We start from the raw sequence: 20,471 nt of genomic DNA on the forward strand, positions 1-20,471 counted from the left end.
CGTCTGATCCTATTGAGGAGGAGAAACATGTTGTTGAACATGCTGGGAAGGTAACACAAACCAATATAAATATTGCCCTCTGGAAATATAATGATTATCTATGCAAAAAAAATTATTTTGAATGGACTCGGAGATGATCTGTACGATCTGTACAGACTCTACGATACTGCTAAACATATTTGGGATGCGCTGCAGAAGAAGGATGACATTGAAAGCGACATGGTTCCAAAAAGTTTGTTGTCAGCCGATACCTAAACTACAAGATGACTGATGAAAAATCATTGGAAGAACAATCTCATGAAATTCAGAAGATAGCTCACGAAGTCTATGTTGAAGGTATGAAGTTGCCCGAACAATTTCAAATTGATGTTTTTATTGATAAACTGCCCCCTGCCATGAAGGACTTCAAGAATACCCTTAGGCATAAGACTAAAGAGTTTTCTCTTGAAAGTCTGATTACTCGCCTTCGAATTGAAGAAGAGGCGAGGAAACAAGACCTAAAAGAAGAGGTGTTTGATGTCTCGAACAACAACACTAAAAATAAATTTGTAGGTGCTGTTCTGAAGCCTAATGCCAAACAATTTAAGAATCAGAAATAACACAGCTGAGGGTGTTATTTCTCAAACGATTACTTACGGTGCAGCACGTAATCGAACAGGTGAACCGGGCAGTTTTGTCTAGGAGGTGGCGTGGATGTTAGTCTACTTTGCACAAACTCGAATAGTACCACGAAACGTCTTAAAAAAACGATTTGGTCGTAACTCAACCCGATAATATCTAATTTGATCGTGATTTCGTTTATTCAAAAAGGTACTTTTCTAAATCCAAAAACAACAAAAACAATCAATGCTTGCCCCATTACTGTTTCTAAAAATGTCTACACAAGCTGCTTGACCTAGATTTCCTAGAGCTGTACCATATGTATTGCATTTAATCATATTAAGGATTGGAGGATGTCATATCACGTCAATAATCCCAGGAGCCTTTGGATGATGGTTGCTAATTCTAAAAGCTTTTAGAATAACAAAATCATCAATTGATGAACATATTGAGTTCGTATTTGGTTTGATGTTGTTAAACCTGCTATTGTTCCTTGGAAACCAAATTGAATTGATGATATCGATAATGGTTGAGCAGAAAATTCCCAAACAAGTTGATAAGTTATTACTCCCTCCGACCTATAATATATGAATTGTTTGACTATATATTTCGTTCAAATTAAGGAAAAAAGCTGTACAAGCGAAAGAGAGGATATTATTTTTACTATATCACTCATACCACGTACTGATTTTTTTTAAACAATATCAAATACTGATATATTTATCATTATTATAAATACAAAGTATAACATATTAAATTATGAGTAGTGTATATAATATTAATTTTTTTAGACTTAAATGAAATTTTGATCCCCTTATTTTCAAAATTATTAATTTTTGATATTCCTCTCTACTAAAATATGTTTTTTGATCCCCTTATTCAAAAAGTCAACATATTTTTTGGTCCCCCTCCCCCTCATGATTACGTGGCATGCTCATTAATGACATGGAGCTAACGTGCCGTTGCTTACAAGACTTATCATTTAACACCTCATTTCCATGTCATTTTAATTACAAGTTATATTACAATTATCAAAAAATTAAATAACAAATTATTATTGAAATTAAAAGAGAATTGAGAGAATAAAATTAGAAACCTTAATTTGTTCTTATTCCCAAATTGAAAAAATTTAACGTGGAGAAAATAAGTGAGTGAGTTCAGGGTTTCTTCAATCCTCTTCGTCTTCCTCTGTTTGGTTTTTTAATTCATCGGATTTGAGAACCTAAATCCATAGAGAATTGGGGTTAACAATCATTGCACTTTGCTGATACCCAACCAAAGAACCCATATAAAATTCCTCATAATCTTCTCAATTCGATGGCTTCTTTGTAACTCTTTAAACTCACACTTTTCTCCAACTTAGTCTCTAAATTGTGCAAATATAATAAAAATTCCTTAATGTATATAAAATCCATTAATTTAATCTAGGCTCTTAAGATGTTAGGAGCAAATTGAATCGAAGAAGAAGAAACGTTGAATCGAGGAAGTGAACAGAGGAAGATGAAGAGGATTGAAGCAAACCTGAAATCACTCACTTATTTTCTCTATGTTGGAAATATGAACATATTAGGGTTTCTAATTTTATTCCCCCAATTCTCTTTAATTTAATTAGAATAATAATTTGTTATTTAATTTTTTTTTTATAATTGTAATATAATTTATAATTAGAATGACATGGAAATAAGGTGTTAAATGATAAACTATGTAACCAATATGTAACCAATGTTACGTAAGCTTCATGTCATTAATAATCATGTCACATCATCCTGAGGGGGAGGGAGATCAAAAAATTTGTTGACTTTTTAAATAGGGGGATAAAAAACATGTTTTAAAAAAGGGTATAAAAAATTAACGATTTTAAAAACAGGGGGATCAAAATTGCACTTAAGACTTTTTAAAGAAAAAATTGGTATCCAACCTAATGAGAGACTAATCTAATGGGTCCAACCCCATCATTCACTCGCGGGGGCCCATTGAATTGGCACTAGGAAAAATCAATCTTAAAACATTGAGGAAGTACACTTTAAGATCTCAAGTCGACGGACCAACCTAAGTCGGATTAGAATGTACAACTACATAATATAATTTCTGCAACCTTAAAAATTAAAACTATCAATTATTTGTGACAGATATTTTTTCACAAACAAACTAATAATTATGAAGAAAGTAGTGGGATGTTGGATGAAAAGAAACCGGTGTCAAGTCATGAGGTTGGAGTTGTATTATTAAGTGAGAGAGTATAAATTGAAGATATTATTGGTTGAGATGAATATCAATTATGAGGATTGTGATTTGTAAATAATGGAGATTGGAGATTGAGATTCAAGAAACAATGTCCGAAGATTTATAGATAAACACGTATACATAAAATTGAATAAGACTTCTACTTATACAAATTTAATATTCAACTTTTGTTTACAGCCTTTCCTTATATATGTGAACACCAAAATAGATTGTGATCTGTGAGGAGTTGAGATTCAAGAAAAAGATATCTAAAATTTCAATAATTGAAGAAGTAATGATATCTCTATGAAAAGACATTTGATTGCGGATTTTATTAGTTAATGTCCACATAACTGTTTAAAAATTAAAACCTTCTTCAAGTTTGTTTTAAAGAGTGAATACCCATTTTAGTTTATGAGAAAATTTATAAAACATGAATTAAATTAATTTTAGTCTTTGAAAAAAGAAGTTAGGATAATTTAGTCGATACCCTCTTTGTACTTTATTTAGTTGATGAAGAAAACATAGAGTAAAGATCTGAAAGTGAAAAGAAAATTTTATTTAGTATTTGGTATAAGATAAAATGGAAGAAAATTAGGATAGAAAAGAAATATGTGTATTTAGAAAATGACATAAATAGATTACCCAAAAGAAAATAAAATGACTTAAATATTTTTAGCCAACAACTTGATATGATAAAAATAAATTAAAATAAGTATTTCATAATGAATGAAAATTACAAAATATAAATCTTGGAGTTTGCTCCTCCAGAGGTCTCAGGTTCGATTCCATTTAGTGTCAATTTCGGTGGACTAAGTCTATACAGAACTTGCTCTGGCTTTAGACAGGCCCCCGCAAGTGGGCGGTGGGATTTGCCCCCTCAGATTAGTCGATTCTTGAATCGGATACCGAGTTTTAAAATATATATATATATATATATATATATATAACTATAAATATAAATAACAATCAAACAACTTTTTATGAACAGAATCAATCAAAGAAATTTTATCATATTTTTCTTCCAAAAAAATAAAAATATATGTTGATAGTTTTTTTGAAAGTATATGTTGACAGTTGTGTGTCTAAAGTTGCCATAATGATATATACATACAAAAATACATATACATATTTTTCTTTTCGAGGGGAAAAAAATAGATGTACATATAAAAATGTTTTTCTTGATAATCAAATAAAAATGTTAATATTTTTTTAAGATAAACAAAATGTAGATTAATTTTTTTGACATAACAAAATGTAGATTAATAAAAACAAAGAAGTACACAAATCGGAGGAACGTGAAATTTGACCCAACAAATCCACACAAAAATATTGGTCAACCCTACCGGTTAATACAATAGCTAAACCAACACAAGTGGATATCTTAATAGCCAAACACCAATAATGAGCACAACCTAGCAAACTCGTACGAGCGTGGAATCAGGCTGCAGAAAACAAAAGCTGAATCACGAGAATTAAGCTCTATAAACCAAACAATCTAAAGTTAAATAAAGTGAATCACGAGGATAAAAATCACCAACATGGTAATAGATCCACGTACCATAAACTCCTTACGAAGAACCATAACAAGCAGTAATGACTCTTTCGAGCCAATCAGTTTTCACATTGAAACTGAAACCTAAACCAGATCAGGAATTACCTAGAAAAATGGAAATCCCAAACAACGATGACGCAAACAATTACGGTGAAACATATATGACAAAACGCTCCATTGTAACAAGACAAAGATCAACCCAAATCGCACCTCTACCGAACAAAACAACATCTCAATCATAGTCGAACACAAACCCAATCTCATATCGTTCGAATACTGATGTGAAAACCAGGACAAAAAAAATTAAAACATAAAAACCACAAGCCAATGGCGGAGGATGAAACAGCCCCTAAGGATAAAACGACCCTATTGGGGTGTAATGGTGGTTCCATGAGGAGGCAAATGCACCACTAGAGGTTGTGGCTACATCAACATGGAAACCTGTTCAAACATCACAATAACGTCTCTTTCCATGTTCCCGCGATTCTCTTACTGACGGTTACACTTCCCTCGATTTCATAACCACCGGACACACATGTGCCATTACAACGGCTCTGCATTCACCCACCACTATAAATAGCAGGCTCCTCGTAGCCTCCAAGAGAGAATCTCTTTCACTCTGAGGTACACACCCCCATTCGGTCCAACGCTCACTGACGTATTCTCACCACCATGACCCACCACATTAAACAAAGCAACGACAACCACCTTCTGACCAGTCGTATCAGTGGTTCCGTCTGTGGAAAATAACAAGCTATCCCGTTTTTTACATACAAAAAACCAAAGCTTTTTCATACAAAACCATGGCTATCAACGGTGCTACACCACGCCTTCTGATCCTAGTCCAACGTCCTTACTGCGACGGATAAACGACCTCTCCCTCTTCTACATCTAGCCCACGAAGAGGAACAATGCCAACAAGTGCCCATCTAGCGGTTCAGGTGCAGGAACAACCAATTTTCGGCCCCCCGCGGCCCGACGAAGTGGTTGACAATTCGACTCTAACAGTGTAAATGATCAACCATCTAATCCGCACGCTTAAACATCAAACGATGTTAGTCGGGGAACAAAATCGACGCATTGCCGAGCTGGAGCGATCGAGGAAGCCGTTGATCCACATCTGCAACACTCCTTCCCCACAACGTAGCAGAAGAGAAATGAGCCCTCGCCGGTCCAGGTCCAGATCATGCAGACGCTCAGTCAGCGTGAGATCTCCCAGCCGCGACCGGCGGTCACCTAGAAGGAGGTCACCAAGACGCTCCCCTCCCAGGTAGAGCTGTCAAAACGGGCCGGCTCGTATGGGCTGGCCCGTTTAGCCCGAATAAATATAGGGCTTGGGCCTAAAATATTGAGCCCGAATTTTAATAGGGCTTTTTAGCCCGGCCCTTAAAAACCCGGTACCCTTTAGGGCTAGCCCGAATGGGCCGCGGGTAGCCCGTTAGCCCGCATAACAAAAAAAAATCTATAAATTATATATATTTTTCAAATAATTATTTACTTAGTTGATTATCAAAGTAAAAAACAAAAGTGAAAATTCAATCAATTAACACAAATATAAATGTAATATAAAATTATATTTATTCATTTCGTTATTTATAGTTTTAAAGATCGAATATATAAATATCTATAACCATAACATATCTAATTTATTTAAAATCATTTTTCGCGTCGTTTTAGTTTACGACGTTTGTACGAAAATGTTTACAATTTACTTTTGTGCTAGACATTATTTAAACATATTAAAAATATTATTTATAAAAAAAATTATAGTAGTGTTTTATAGTATTTTTTTTTAAATAAAAAATATATATAATTTTTAATACGGGCCGGCCCGTTTAGCCCGCGGCCCGTGTAGGGCCGGGCTCGGGTAGTATATTTCAAGTCCGTTTTGTCAACTGGGCTTTTTGGTCCGGCCCGTTTAGGGCCGGGCCGCCCGTTTTGACAGCTCTACTCCCAGGAGATCCCCTACAAGAAGATCGCCTCCAAGGCGGAGCAGACACTCTTGGTCTTCATCTTCCTCTAGTTCTGAGGACGAGCGCAATGGGTATGGGTATGTCAACGTAACTCACATGAACGAGTGTTATGAAATACTACTCAATAGGTGTAATCAGTTGGAGCATCCTGCTGTTGACGAGGAGGAGGAGGGTCTTGCTAGGAATGTTTTCATTAAGGTGTTTTTGTTACTCTTGGTTGGCCTCGCCATTTTCGCCAGCAAGAACAACAGAAATGTTCATTTAATATATGGGTGAAGACGTTTCAAGACTTGGACGCGTTGAACGAGTTGTCCTGGGGCGGGATGACACTTGCTTTTTTGTACTCCTAACTTTCTCTTACCTCGACGCGAAGATTAGCGTTGTTGGTGGTTACATGACCTTACTTGTGTTTGTATATGCATTTATGGTACCTCGGCTGGTACTATTGTGTCTCTTTGTGTTTGTAGGGATGAGTTTTGAAGTACTTACGAAAGCTCATTTCGAGGAATATTTTGAAGGCCTACGAGCGTGCTGACCTGCTTGCGACTAGATAGAAACCCCCTAGGGGCTATTCTGATCCTATACACTACAGACGCCTCATTGATTTGATGGTGAATGATGATGTCATCTAGAGGCCGTACAAGTATCGACAAAACATCACGCCTTTTTAGAACATTTGCTGGTACCCCTGTTGGATCATGGCCGACAAAGACATGATGTGCCTTCACTTGCAAGAGCGGGTTCTCAGGCATTACGACTATTGTCAGACCATTCTCATACCTCCTGTGAAGATTGGGGCTCTTGACCCAGCATATGTGGTTGTCGCCTTTAAAGAATTCATGGTCCATGTCCTTACCCAGGTGGAGAGGGTTCATCAGACACCGGAGGACAAACTGTTGAAGTATGCGATGAGGTACAACAAATGGTTTTAATGTGTATATCATCCTATGTTCAGCGAGCTTGCGCCTGTTGTTGAGCACACATCTCTTGTCCCTCCTTGCAAGGAGGTTATTGTTGAGCAGCAGTGGGCTAGACAGGTTCCCAACCCACTCTAGATCATTGACAACATCAGGCGCAAAGTGGATAATAATATGTCGCATCCTTATGTGTTTACACATCCTCTCCTTGCCAGTATTATGGAGTGCAACCGATCAGAATATAGCATTATCCAGGAGGAGCTGATTACGAAGGAGGACTATGAGCCAAGTCCACAAGAGTAAGGTTTTTTTATTTTATTTTATGGTTTTGTAGTTATTTTATGACATTTTGGTGGATATTGATGTAATAAATTTACACTTGCGCTTTTGCGTTTGCGTAATTTTTGGTTTTATTATTCGTATTTTAATTATGAATGAATGATGAAAACATGGATGAAAATGAATGAATGTGACGCAGAACAGAAGCAAGGATTATCAAACGCTAAACATGAAAGATAAATAGACAGGTTGCAAGCGACAAACCTATCATATATGAGTTTCTAGAATCCACTAGAATTTGAGAAAAGTCTTGATAATTTTATTGAATGAAAAAGTATCTCTTAAGTTGCATAAGTTCTGTTTAAATACTAGAGGAAATAACAAACTTTTATGGGCCGAAAAATAAAAACTGAAATAAAACAGAAAATAATAAATATGCTGAAATATTAAAATATGGTTGGTCTTGAGACAACCTCGAATGACTAAATTCACCCCTATATCATGTCAAAGCCATCAGTTTTTCTCTTTTCTCGTGAGTTCCGAGGCTTTTTAAAAAGGTATAATTCTTGTCATTCCGACATCGGATGCCAAATTTGCACTATTCCGAGTAAACTTTTCTTGCGTGCCACTTCATCTTCGACACGTGCCGCTAGTTTGCCTACATCATAATGGATGTATGAATGAATGAAGGAATGAAAGAAATTAAGGAAAAGAAGGTGTTTTTGCTGTTCTGGTACTTGACATAGGCAGAACATGACTTAACTCACGCTGGACTACAACCTACGTGACTTAAGTCACGTTGACCCGTTATGAGCATGAATTAAGTCACGTTGGGTAAAACTCCTGTGTGACTTAAATCACCCAAAGGGTATTTTCGTCAGTTTGTATAGGAGGGAGCAATTTTTATGGGAGAAGAGCAATTTTTAATGGGAGCTAGTTTGTATTTTTTATTTTTTTAAGTAGTATAGTGGTCAGAGCTCACACAATTTAATTAAGGAGAAGTGGGGTGTCCAGGGTTTGAACCCTGACCCCTGCATATAAATATGCAATATCCCTACTAACTGAGTTAAGCTCACGGTGATGTAGCTAGTTTGTATTTACTAGCTTGTAGTGAATCATTTGTTCTTTTTGTTTTGTCCACCTGTTAATATTAGTACTTTTAATGGGGCACTAGTCAATGACTTGAATGACTCAACTAATAAATTTAGCATAAAATATATCGCACAGGGCCGGCCCTAGGGCACAGGCCAGGAGTGCGATGGTCTATGGCCGATGCTGGTAGGGGGTCCAATTTTTTTTAAGGTGAGGGTGTATGTAAAAATATTTGGTTTTGGGGGGGTATTTATAGTAAAATTCGTTGAAAAGGCCTCAAACATTGACATGATGAAAGGCTGGGCTGAAATCTGTTAATGTATTTGGCCCTTCTGGTGCGATTTCCTATATATACCCCATGTAGCACAAAAAATTCTATATACACTCTCCTATAAAAAAAATTGGTTGTTATTAATAATATGCTAAAGAATTTATTATCGAAGAAATTAGTGATATTTTTTTGGGGCCTTTGTTTCTAATAATGTGCTTCACTAATATTAAAAATATCGATGATATTTATTATCCAAGAAATTGAGATAATTTTCCTAACAAAACAAATTCTATTTAAGTTGAAAATAGGTTTACTAGATAAATTAATCTTAATCTTGTCTTTGAAAGATTCCAAGAAAATAAATTATATCAATATAGTAATGTCAAGATCATGTGAAACACATTCATCATTATGAAACCAATGTGAGATCACTATGAGAGAAAAAAAAAACGATGTGAGGCGCATAAGTTTTTTTATTTTGTTTTTCTTTTTATTGATAGCTGCATTTGACATACGATGTTTTGAGTGCTAAAATTTCAGTCTACTTCGCATGTGCTATTATTCTATACTTCTATCACTACCAAAAAAATTATATACTTCTATGATATTTTCAGATGTTGTCTAAAAAAAATATTTATTCGGTAGTAAAAAAGGAAATAAAAAACCTAAATGAAGAGCTAATATAAAACACAACAATGAACTAAAATAATTAATGATGTATTATTTAAGAGATCCTTTTCTCATATTATGTCTAATGCCCGTAAAATTCTCTGAACAACCCTGATACCGCACACCCCTGTAATTATGCCCATGCAACAAGAAACCATAAAATGCCAATCTTAACCATTATCAAATAACACTCATTCACCCTCCATGCGATGTATATTTTCTAGAAAACTTTGAGACAGGATTTTGGAATTAATTACCATACCAGATTTTTTGAAGGAAGATAGATTTTTAATTTTATTTCTATTTATTATATTAAAAACATACTATTTTTTTTTTTTTTTACACAAATCAAGTTTTTTTTTGAACAAGACATAATGAGATATATTAACAAGAAATTCTGCTCCCTAGCACAAATCAAGTTTTTGAAACGAAACATATGCTTTTTCTATCAAGGATTCAAAATGTTCTAATACGATGATTATTTTGTAATATTATGAGGAGGAGAAGGAAGAAATGGTCATGAACACGAACTTGTCTTCTTTTCTTTCTTATCATCCATATTTGGACGCTTCCTTCTCTAGCAAGCACAAAACCTTCGACAATTTGATTATTAATACCATGATGTTGAATCAAGGGCCTAACAATTTTTTTATTTTTTATTTTTAGTTTTAAATCACTATGATTGTTAAAGTTTTTCTTTTTCTTTCTTTCTAAACTCAAATTCAGTTCAAATTCAAAACTTTCAACTTTCATACTCATACCTCACTAAGATTACAAGTATAAAAATATTACATTTTTAATTAAAAAAGACTAATTTGCCATTGTGGCTGATGTGACCATCGTTGTTAGCTCAGATAAACTTTCCTTAAGGCCGACGGTATGGTAATTAACTCCGGCAAAAACTTGTCTCGGAGTTTTTCAAACATACATTCAAATCCAAAAACGTTATTTTGTGGAGGATATATGAGTGTGATTTAAAAAGGTTAAAATTGATATTTTTGATGGTTTGTTAAGGTTTGGGTACGATTGTAGGGGTGCAGACTGCAGGGTAATATTTTATGAAAATTGTCTTTCACACTTCACACAATGCTAAGAAACACCATGAAATAACAAATTTAACCTCAAATTCCATCGGCCGTTAACTACCGTCAGTTAAAATCCATTGACAGTTAACTGCCGGTGAGATTATATTGGTAATTTCATAGTGTTTCCTAGCAACCTTGAAGTGGGAACATCAATTTTTTATTTTTGTAAATTTTCTTGGGATTTTGTTTACTAAAAAAAGGTCTAGAAAATGATTGGGCTCAAAAACATAAAATGACCCAATTGTAGCCTACCATTACCTAAAGAAATGGGCCGTCCAAGCTATTAACGCACAGAAGTTTGCTTGATAGGCCCCTCCAATTTCCAAAAAATCCCCTCACAGGTCCTAACTCCAGATCGTTGGTGTTCGGTAGTTAAATCCTAATCAAGGAACAAGACTTAAGACCTGAACTGTCCTGAACACAAAAGTAGACGCAAAACACAAAATATAAGCAGGACAAAAGCATATGCATTTTCATAATACACTCAGACATATTCGAACACTCGGAATTCATTAATCGGAGTTGTGGCATAAAATATGCGACTTCAACCAAATTCATACAACTTAATTTTGAATTCATTCGTCAGTCACCCAAATTGATACGAAACATGTTCAGAATACCAATATATAGAGTGACATAAATGTTGCGGTATTAAAATTTTAATCGATATGCATAAGAGTCCTTATAACCAAGGGGAAAGATCAAAATTCATAAAGAAAAACTAATCATCAAGACGCTCGTTCTACATAATATAAATACATCTTCTGGTTACGCCTCACTCAATATTTGGTGACCAACTCCATTTCTTGGGCAATATGATTTAGAGTATCATATACAGATTTGGATCCCCTGTTGCTAAAGCAGGACGCTGTAACAAATCAGGACTGTCCGATCTAAAATGTGTGGCTCAGATTGTTTAGAATGATTTTGTACATGTATTAATCTGTACCGTTTGATCTTTAATTAATGGTCAGGATCTTGTACAGCGTGAAAATTGCGTGCTTTACTACAACACGGAATCCCAATCCATCATATACATCGTCATAAGCGGTACCAATTTCTATCCCATCCAACATCATGAGCCTAGACACTACAAAAAATTATTAAGGAAGCTTCTAGACACTGTACTAAATAAGATAAAATTAAACACTAGGGAAATCTTAACTTTTCTAGATCCTTCTAGTCATATGAATTAGATTATCCATATTTCTAGGCTTTTCTTTTTAATCAATGCTTGTAGATCTTTCTATTTTGTTTTGCAGAGCCTTATAAGAGTGGTATAAATAAGGATCACTACCAAGTATTTTGGCATTCAAGCATTGAAGAATTCGATTAATAACAAGTTGCTTTCAGAAAATTAGATAGTTTCTATATTTCTCACCCTTTCCTTTTGTCCCTGAACCAGATTTGACATCAGAGCATATTAAGATACCTCAGAGTTCAGTTTGAGCGAAGAAATCAACGAAAAAGTAAGTTTTCAAGTGAACAAGGAGTTGCTTTTCCAAAACTTCACTTTGCAGCCATTTTCTCGTGAAGCTAACACCACCAAACAAAACAACCATAAATAGCCATGATCTTCACCAAAAAAGATCATCGACCACCATTGTTAAAATACCACCTAGAAGACAAAATGAAAGATCTTTGCATAAAATTGAGATGACAGAAATGTGGCACAAACGGAAGTAAAGTTCAGCAAGCGCTAAACCTAGAATGATAACCAGGCAAGTTGCAAGCAACAAACTTGGCAAAATTGGTTTCCGGAAATAACAAATGTTAAGCTTAAATACTAGGTAAATAAGAGTGTCCCTTTTGAATTAAGAATGTTCTTAATACTATAGTACCTGAGATATATTGTTTTTTTGAAATTAATAATGTTCTTAAAAGCATAGTCCATTTCAATATATATTGTCCCTTCGAAATGAAAGTGGTCTTCGAACAACAGTCCCATTGGTTTCTTCCTTGCGAAGTTAGACTGATATAATATCGTACTTGAGTTGTCACGGTACAGCCACAATAGATAGTGTCACATTCAAGTGGTTTCATTGTCATATTCGAGTGGTCTTTGTACCATACTGGGGGTCATGTATTTCTAGAACAAATCCTACATTTAATAGGACTTCATTACAGTTGTAGCTAGACTGTTTTATTTTAGAGACATCATGGTTAATAGTCTGCTTGCAAAATTTGGCCAGTATTACGGAACATCTTAAGAAGAGCGACTTAGTCCGCAACTATTACTAGTAACATCTTCACTGGATGAAAATCTTTTCTAAATCCAAAAACAACATAATATTCAATGGAAGGTTGCAAATTTGGTGAAGGTGATTGATAATATCAAAAGAATAATAGCATGGATCTCGTTTGAGTATACAAATAGAAGGAAAAACAAATTTTTTTTCGGAGTTTGTAGAATTTCCCAATGTCATGTACTCATGTATGCATAGTGATTTCAGTGAAGTGCAGGGTCACGACATCTATTAGCAGATTTAGAATCATGTAATTTTAGATAGCATGTTTTAGTAATTGAATTGAATTTTTTTTTCTTTCTTTTTTTACCAAAGCAAAGTTAAATATCATTCATCAACCAATGTTCAATACAAAATCAGTATTACCATTTATCACTCTTCATATTTAACTATAGTTATTCCTTGTATTTAACTTTAGTTAGTCTCTTAGTCTTTCACTAGTTTAGAATATAAATAGTTAGTGGAAACTGTAACTGTTTTGGCTAGCTAGCTTCTTTACCATTGTATATAAGTTGTTCTACTGTATTGTCCTTTATATAAAAAATTGATTAATGAAATCAGTTTATTCAAATTACCTCTCTGTTAATACCAAGAATCAGATCCCCCTAGTTAAAGTATGAGTAATCATATTCGCTTGTCTTCTAACAAACTTCACCTTGAAGTTCGAATGTAAAGATAACTAGTAAATAATACTAAAAATAATAAAATAGAATTTGAATTGAGTTAATAGACTTTTCTTCTATACATATATTGCAGAACCTCCTGAACCTGGTATTACCTTGGGACATTGTTATTTGTTTCCTAGCTCTTGGCATCTATACATATCATGTGTGTTTAGCTATTCCCTTAATAAAATTTTCTCTTGTAATAAAAGAACCACCAAAATACTAATTTAAATTTGTTTTTAATAGTCTCGTGTACATTCAATTTTTGAATGATATATTTGTTTTACTAAAATATTATTTGTTATATAACCAGACAAATTTTTACTTAAATTTAATTAATAGTGAGAAAAAAATGTTGTTAAAAAAGTGAGAAAAAAATGTCACAAATACGGGTGTTCATAAAATAAGTCTAATATCATAAATAAGAGTAAATATCGAAAAAATAAACTAACATACATATTTTTTTTTTTGAAGGAACTAACATACATATTTTAACATAGAATGCCATAATAATTTCATTACACAAAAACTCAAACACTTCTTATTAAAACATTCTTAACAAACCAAAGCAGTTTAAAACCCTAATTAGGAAAATTTCCATTAAACAAAAGCAAAGCACTCAACTACAAAATAAGGAAAATGATTATGCACCCTTAAATCAAACCTACACAATGTTCTCTGAAGTTGGCTTGTCTGTTGTTAATTCTGAAGTTGGCTTGTCTGCTATTGTCTCTGAAGTTGGTTTGTATGCTGATCTTAGAAAGTTATAGGCAAGTGCTCCAGCTATGGCTCCAATAATTGGACCAACTATATATATCCACAATCCTTTGTAAATATGTATCACAATTGCAGGACCAATACTTCTTGCTGGGTTCATAGATGCACCTGACACAGGCCCAGCAATAAAAAGATTCAATGTTAATGTCATTCCAACCGCAATACTTGCCGAGTCATCGACCGCTCTATCATCTGTAGTAACAGCTGAAATGACAAACATTAAGAGAAAACTGATAATGATTTCTAACACTAAAGATTGACAGTTTGATCCGACCGGTACAGTTCCGAAATATGATTCGGGTGTGATGTCAAACATTAAAGATAACGTTACACTTGCAAGTGTAGAACCAAGTAATTGAGCAAGAATGTACAAAGGAGCCTCTTTAATCGTGATTCGGCGAAAAATAGCCCAGGTGATGGTAACAGCAGGGTTGAAGAGGCCTCCAGAGATATGACCAACTGAGTAACACATGACTGTTACAATCAACCCCCAAGTGATGCAAATCCCTGGAAAAGTGATAGAGCCATGGATCTTGTTTACTGCTACAGCACCACACCCAGCAAACACTAGAAAATATGTACCAATAACTTCTGCAGTTACCTTTTGTATCAAGGTTATTACACGCCTTGATGAACAACAATGTTTCAAGAGGGAATTGTTTCCTTGGTGTTTGATTGCCATTGATGCTATATATTTTCTCAACTCACATGTAGTTGGAGAGATAGGTGCATTGTGTGTGTCTATGTGTATATATAGACATAAGAAGAAGAAGAAGAAGTTATAAAAAGTATCCAAACTAAACTAAAATATCGTAAAAGCCTATATGAAAACAAAATAGGTCATTTGGAGAGGGAGTGATATAAGAGATAAGGTGATGTCTATGTTCGACTACTCTACTAACATTCATTATAAATTTATTTGTCAAAATAAAAATAAAAAATTCATTATAAATTTTATATAATCAATTCTTTCTTTTTTTGGTAATATCATTATAGCTACTTCTACACATTTATCGTTAAAACATAGATATTTTTATTTTGTGTGAAGCTCGTGTTTTTCTAACTTCAATTTTATTTAATTCAAAAACAATTTCGTGCCCTAATTTCTAATGTATAATTCTATTAAAAGAGTAGTGTTTGCTTGAAACATTTTTTATTAAGAAATCAAAATTATATTAACATGAAACAAAATACTATCTAGACAACACAAGATGTACCATCTAAGAGATCCGATAAGTACATCAAATGTTCAGCAAAAAGTCAAATAAACTAGCCAATACCCGCACATAAGAATTAGTTTTGGCACCAATTATGAAAAGTATAATAAAAGTTTACAAATTTAGCTTTAAGCCACCGGAAGGAAAAAAGTTTCACATTCTCCAGGATCTGAGTCAGAGAGTTTTCTTTATTTTGAAACAACTTGTCATTTCCTTCCTTCGATAACACCCACGAACAAGCGAATCAAATCAGATGCATAAGCGAACATCGAGATTTGTCATAGCCGGAAGAAGTACCAAACTGGTAGAAATGATCCACAATATTAGATGGATCAACCGAGTAAACACCAAACCAATTCCTAACCAACTGTCATAACTGGCCAAAAAAATTACAAAACAAAAATAAGCGAGTCTCTGATTTCTGTTGCCCACAGCCAGAAACACACAGTTGAACCTCATGAGTAATAATGCCTCTTTGGAACATGTTTCCTTCAAACATTGATGTATGCTACTTTTAAACTCTTAAATTTGATTCTTTAGGTGTCAATTACGATAAAGATAAATATGTAAAACTTATATATATTTCAAACAAATTTATTATTCCAACAATTTTTTTAATATTTATGATTTTTTTTTTTTAGAAATTCTATTAGAAGGGACATAGGAGTATCTTAGTTATAAATATGGTGACACGGTGTGTAAAGTAAACAACATTGATAGATTGATTGATATACACCCCTTTCTACCACTCTGAAAAATTTAAGTTTACTAAATATATGGTTTGTGTGATTATATTTTTTTAGTTGTATGACCACTAGTTTTCCAGAAATTATTTGGTTAACTAAGGGGAAAAATAGTGGTCACGCGCATTTTAGTTGCATGACCATATTTTTCAGCTTCTAAATAGTGGTCACGCAACTAAAAATATGATCACACATATCATGTATTTGGTTAACTGAAATTTTTTACAATGATACACAAGGATGTACACATTAAGGGTGTTAATCTATTTTTATTCTAAAGTAAAATGATTGAAAATGAAGATAGTGTTTGAAGTTGTGAAGAGTTATTCTTCTTGAGATTGATGTTTTTTTCCTTATGTACCGTTTTACTTTTCAACAAAGGTTATGTATGGGTGTTTTGCTTTCGATATTATCTAATACTCCCTTTTTCGTTTTTTTAGTTTTATTAAATAATTGATGTATGTGAAATATAATATTGTTATAGTTTATATACATCACTTATTTACTGAATTTATAAAAAACAAAAGTTGTTTATAAATATTACTGGAGAGTATGGTGGAAGAAAAGTTATGATCACTTTAGTATTTTAGAATGTTTTATAAAGGAGAAATAATATATAGAGAGAAGGAGAGGGAGGGAGAGAGATAGACTTTTTCTCCCCAAAGTAAGTCAATTTCAATCCATTTTGTCACGGGTTAAAATAGAAGGATGGTAGTTTGTATCATGTGAGAAATGTGGTTATGACATTGTGTTCAATAAATAAATTAGTCAAAAAATTATCAAAAGTTAACTCAAAGTATTTCTTATGGAAACCAGTATTATTGTCAAATTCTGAAATGACACATCTAATTTATTTAGAGAACATATGCACAAATTTTTAAATAGATCTGAATCTCATCATAAAAGCTAAATTAAAAGGTGAGTGCCCAAACCCATCTATGCATTCAAAAACACTGCAATACGTGTCTTCAGACAAACTTCAAACATTTTCAATATTCACTCTCACGTCTAGTGTAGGTCTTGATCCATTTATCACATTGTAATCTTTAACATGTCTCTAATATTATATTAAATGGATTTAGATCTCATCTTAAAAGTTAGTTCAAAGAGTGAAAGTGTCGAAACACATTTATACATTCAACTTCTCAAAAATACGAGCAATGTTAAACTCCAAACAACTTTAATAATATCATAGAAACCGTTGGCATTGCGATCTTATCATAGTCATGGGAACCGTTTAATGAAAATTCAAAATATAAACCACGACCGAAAACCGATTGCATAATTTTCTTGTCATAGTTTTTTTGATAGGGGAGTTTTATTTTCTCTTGTCATAGTTATTGTTATTACAAATACGGTAATTTTTGGATAATCAAATAATTTTCAAATATTAAATCCAAGAGTTTGTAATAGTAGTAAAATGACAAATCTTGGATTGAGAGGTTCTGAGTTTGAGCTCTTTAATGTCGTTATAAATGCTTTCTAAATTTTAAGGTTTTTTTAGTACTGAGCTGAGGCAACATCCTCTCACTCTAAATTTTTATTATAAAAAATAAATAATGTCAAATACTTGTTAATGTGAATAAGCTAAAATTCAATTGTTGAAGTAATGCTCATATTAAACCTCTAATTTATACTCTCTTATATGTCAAAAATATTATATATATTTTTAATGACAAATGTTATTATGTTAATTGTTATGTTATTATTTTTCTCTTTTGTCATAAAATTAACCATGGGTCTTTAACTCCTCAACAAAATTATATTCTCCCTAGTTCACATTAAATGTCACTTTAGGAAGAAAATAAAAATTCATTTTAAAATGAATGTCAATTTCAATTTCACTTTCTAATTTATAATTTATTATTATTCTTACAAATGCATTATCTAATTAATACTATGCACATTCCTCCCAACACATTATATCCCACTATCACTTATTATGTGAAAAACACATCAATAGATAGTAATGCTTGTTTAAACAAAATGTCATATGTTTTTACAACTTAATTATGTTTCTTAAGTTATATGAAATAATCTTAAAAGACATTCATTTTAAAATGGTGAAAATAAAATAGTTCTAAATTGGTATCAAAAAAAAGAAAATTTCTACCCGACGTAATCTTTTTTTTGGTGGTGGTCGGGGTTTGAACGCCGCACCTTACATATTTTATACATTATTCATACCAACTGAGTTAAGCTCACAAGGACAACCTGACGTAATCTATCACCTCCTAGTCAAGCTCAAAATTAGCAAAGTCCCTTTCCTTTACAAAGAGAAGGCTTCAAATTTGATTTGTTTTACATTTCTTCTTGTTTTGTTTTGGAGAGGATTGTTTTACACTTAAATATAGTAGTTGTCCACATATCACATATCTTACTGTGGTTGAGAAAATATCCAATAATAGCATAATCATTGTATTAAATTTTTGTCCTTTTTCAACGGGATGAGTTTGGACCATGAAAACGGACTTGCTCTGTCTGGGTCCACTTAGCAAAAATCAGACTATTTATTGTTCTTATCGGTTGTTTTTAAGAGGAGAAAAAGAAATATCGCTGGCAAATCATGCAGTGACACGAAACACTGTTCTCTTAGTTGTCTTGTCTGAATGGACACATGCATAACTTCTTTGTTTTTGGACCTTTATATCCTTTTCTAGTTTTTTTCTTTTTTCTTTTTTGGTACAAAAATCAAAAGCTATTTTTAATTTCGACCGACATGATATAAACCAGATTTGGTTAAATTAATGATATGGTGTTAAATTAATGCTTTGTTATTTGTTTTTTCTTATAAATTGGTTAAGATAAGATTGAGTCTTGCTCAAGATTCAATAAAACAAATTGTTTAAGATTTTGACATGTAAATTAAAAAATTAAAGTCATATTTTATATAAAAAAAAATCATATACTTGCTTAAACCATCATTTTCTATCTTTCCGTTCTTTTTATTGGGCTAACGTTTGAAAATTGCGAACGTTATTTTTTTTTTATAAAATTTTAATTTTGATTAAAAGTAAAAATAAAAATGTTTTTTCCTTTCAAATTATAATAAATCAAACTAACAATAATTATATATTTCAATGAAGCCAACAATATAACAAAAAATATAATCTAAATTTTAATTTTGTTAAATGACATCAACAACAATTTTTATTTCTTAAAAAAAAAAATCTTTATTATAGAAAAAGTTGTTATGTAAGAGTATAATTGGGATAGTAAAAAAGTAAATATAGATACATTCATCTAATTTGTTACATTTTTTAAATGATAAAGGAAAATATTGGACATTTGTGTTTGTTATACTTTTATTTTAATATTTACATTTATTATTATCGATTTGTTACATATTGTTATTTGTATTGAAAATTGAGGGCATTTTATGTAAGAAAAAGTCAGCCCAGAGGTTGTTTTCTTTATATATAGTATAGATAAATTGAATTCTAAGAATTGAAAAATAGATATCAATAATGGATTGTTTCAAGTCACGATAATTAACATACTAATAAAGTTGGAGAGAAGGAAGAACAACCTTGTGTTTTCAATAGATTCATCGGAAAAAATTAATCATCGTTAAATAACGTCGGAATCTTTATATCTATGATGAATTCTTTGATTAATAATAAAATCTTCTCTGGTTACAAGGTTGGTCGGTTGGGGAATTTGACTATTTTTAACCTTTAATTTGCAGACAATACGTTAATTTTGGTTGAGAAAAGTTGGGCTAATGTTCGGGCGATGAGGGCTGCTCTTCATCTTTTTGCTTCTACGTGTGAGTTGAAAGTTAATTTCCATAAAAGTGAGTTGGTAAATGTTAATGTTAATCGTTCATGGTTACTTGAAGCAGCGTCTGTTTTAAATTGTAAGGTGAATACTCTGCCTATTATGTATCTGGGTCTTCCTGTTGGTGGAAATCCTCGTCGGTTAAATTTTAGGGACCCTGTCGTCGATCGAATAAAATCCCACCTGTCTAGTTGGAAAAGCAGACATCTTTCTTTTGGTGGTCACCTTGTTCTCCTTAAGTCTATCATGACCTCACTTTTTGTCTATGCTCTTTCCTTCTTCAAAGCTCCATAAGGTATTATTGCTTCTATTGATTCTCTTTTACTTCGTTTTTTTTGGGTGGGAGTGAGGAAAATAGAAAAATATCTTGGATTGATTG

The 20,471-nt window shown here is 32.8% G+C and overlaps 1 protein-coding gene across 1 annotated transcript; it reads right to left on the reverse strand.

Moving 5' to 3' along the window:
• Nucleotides 1-14,062: 14,062 nt before the first annotated feature.
• On the reverse strand, nucleotides 14,063-15,184 carry LOC11418410 (probable aquaporin NIP-type). The gene has a single exon (XM_003598198.3). It carries the CDS (start codon nucleotides 15,032-15,034, stop codon nucleotides 14,240-14,242), a length of 795 nt encoding a protein of 264 aa, XP_003598246.1. The 5' UTR covers nucleotides 15,035-15,184; the 3' UTR covers nucleotides 14,063-14,239.
• Nucleotides 15,185-20,471: the final 5,287 nt, after the last annotated feature.

Source organism: Medicago truncatula, chromosome 3 (genome assembly GCF_003473485.1).
Source record: "Medicago truncatula cultivar Jemalong A17 chromosome 3, MtrunA17r5.0-ANR, whole genome shotgun sequence".
Classification (NCBI taxonomy): Eukaryota; Viridiplantae; Streptophyta; class Magnoliopsida; order Fabales; family Fabaceae; genus Medicago; species Medicago truncatula.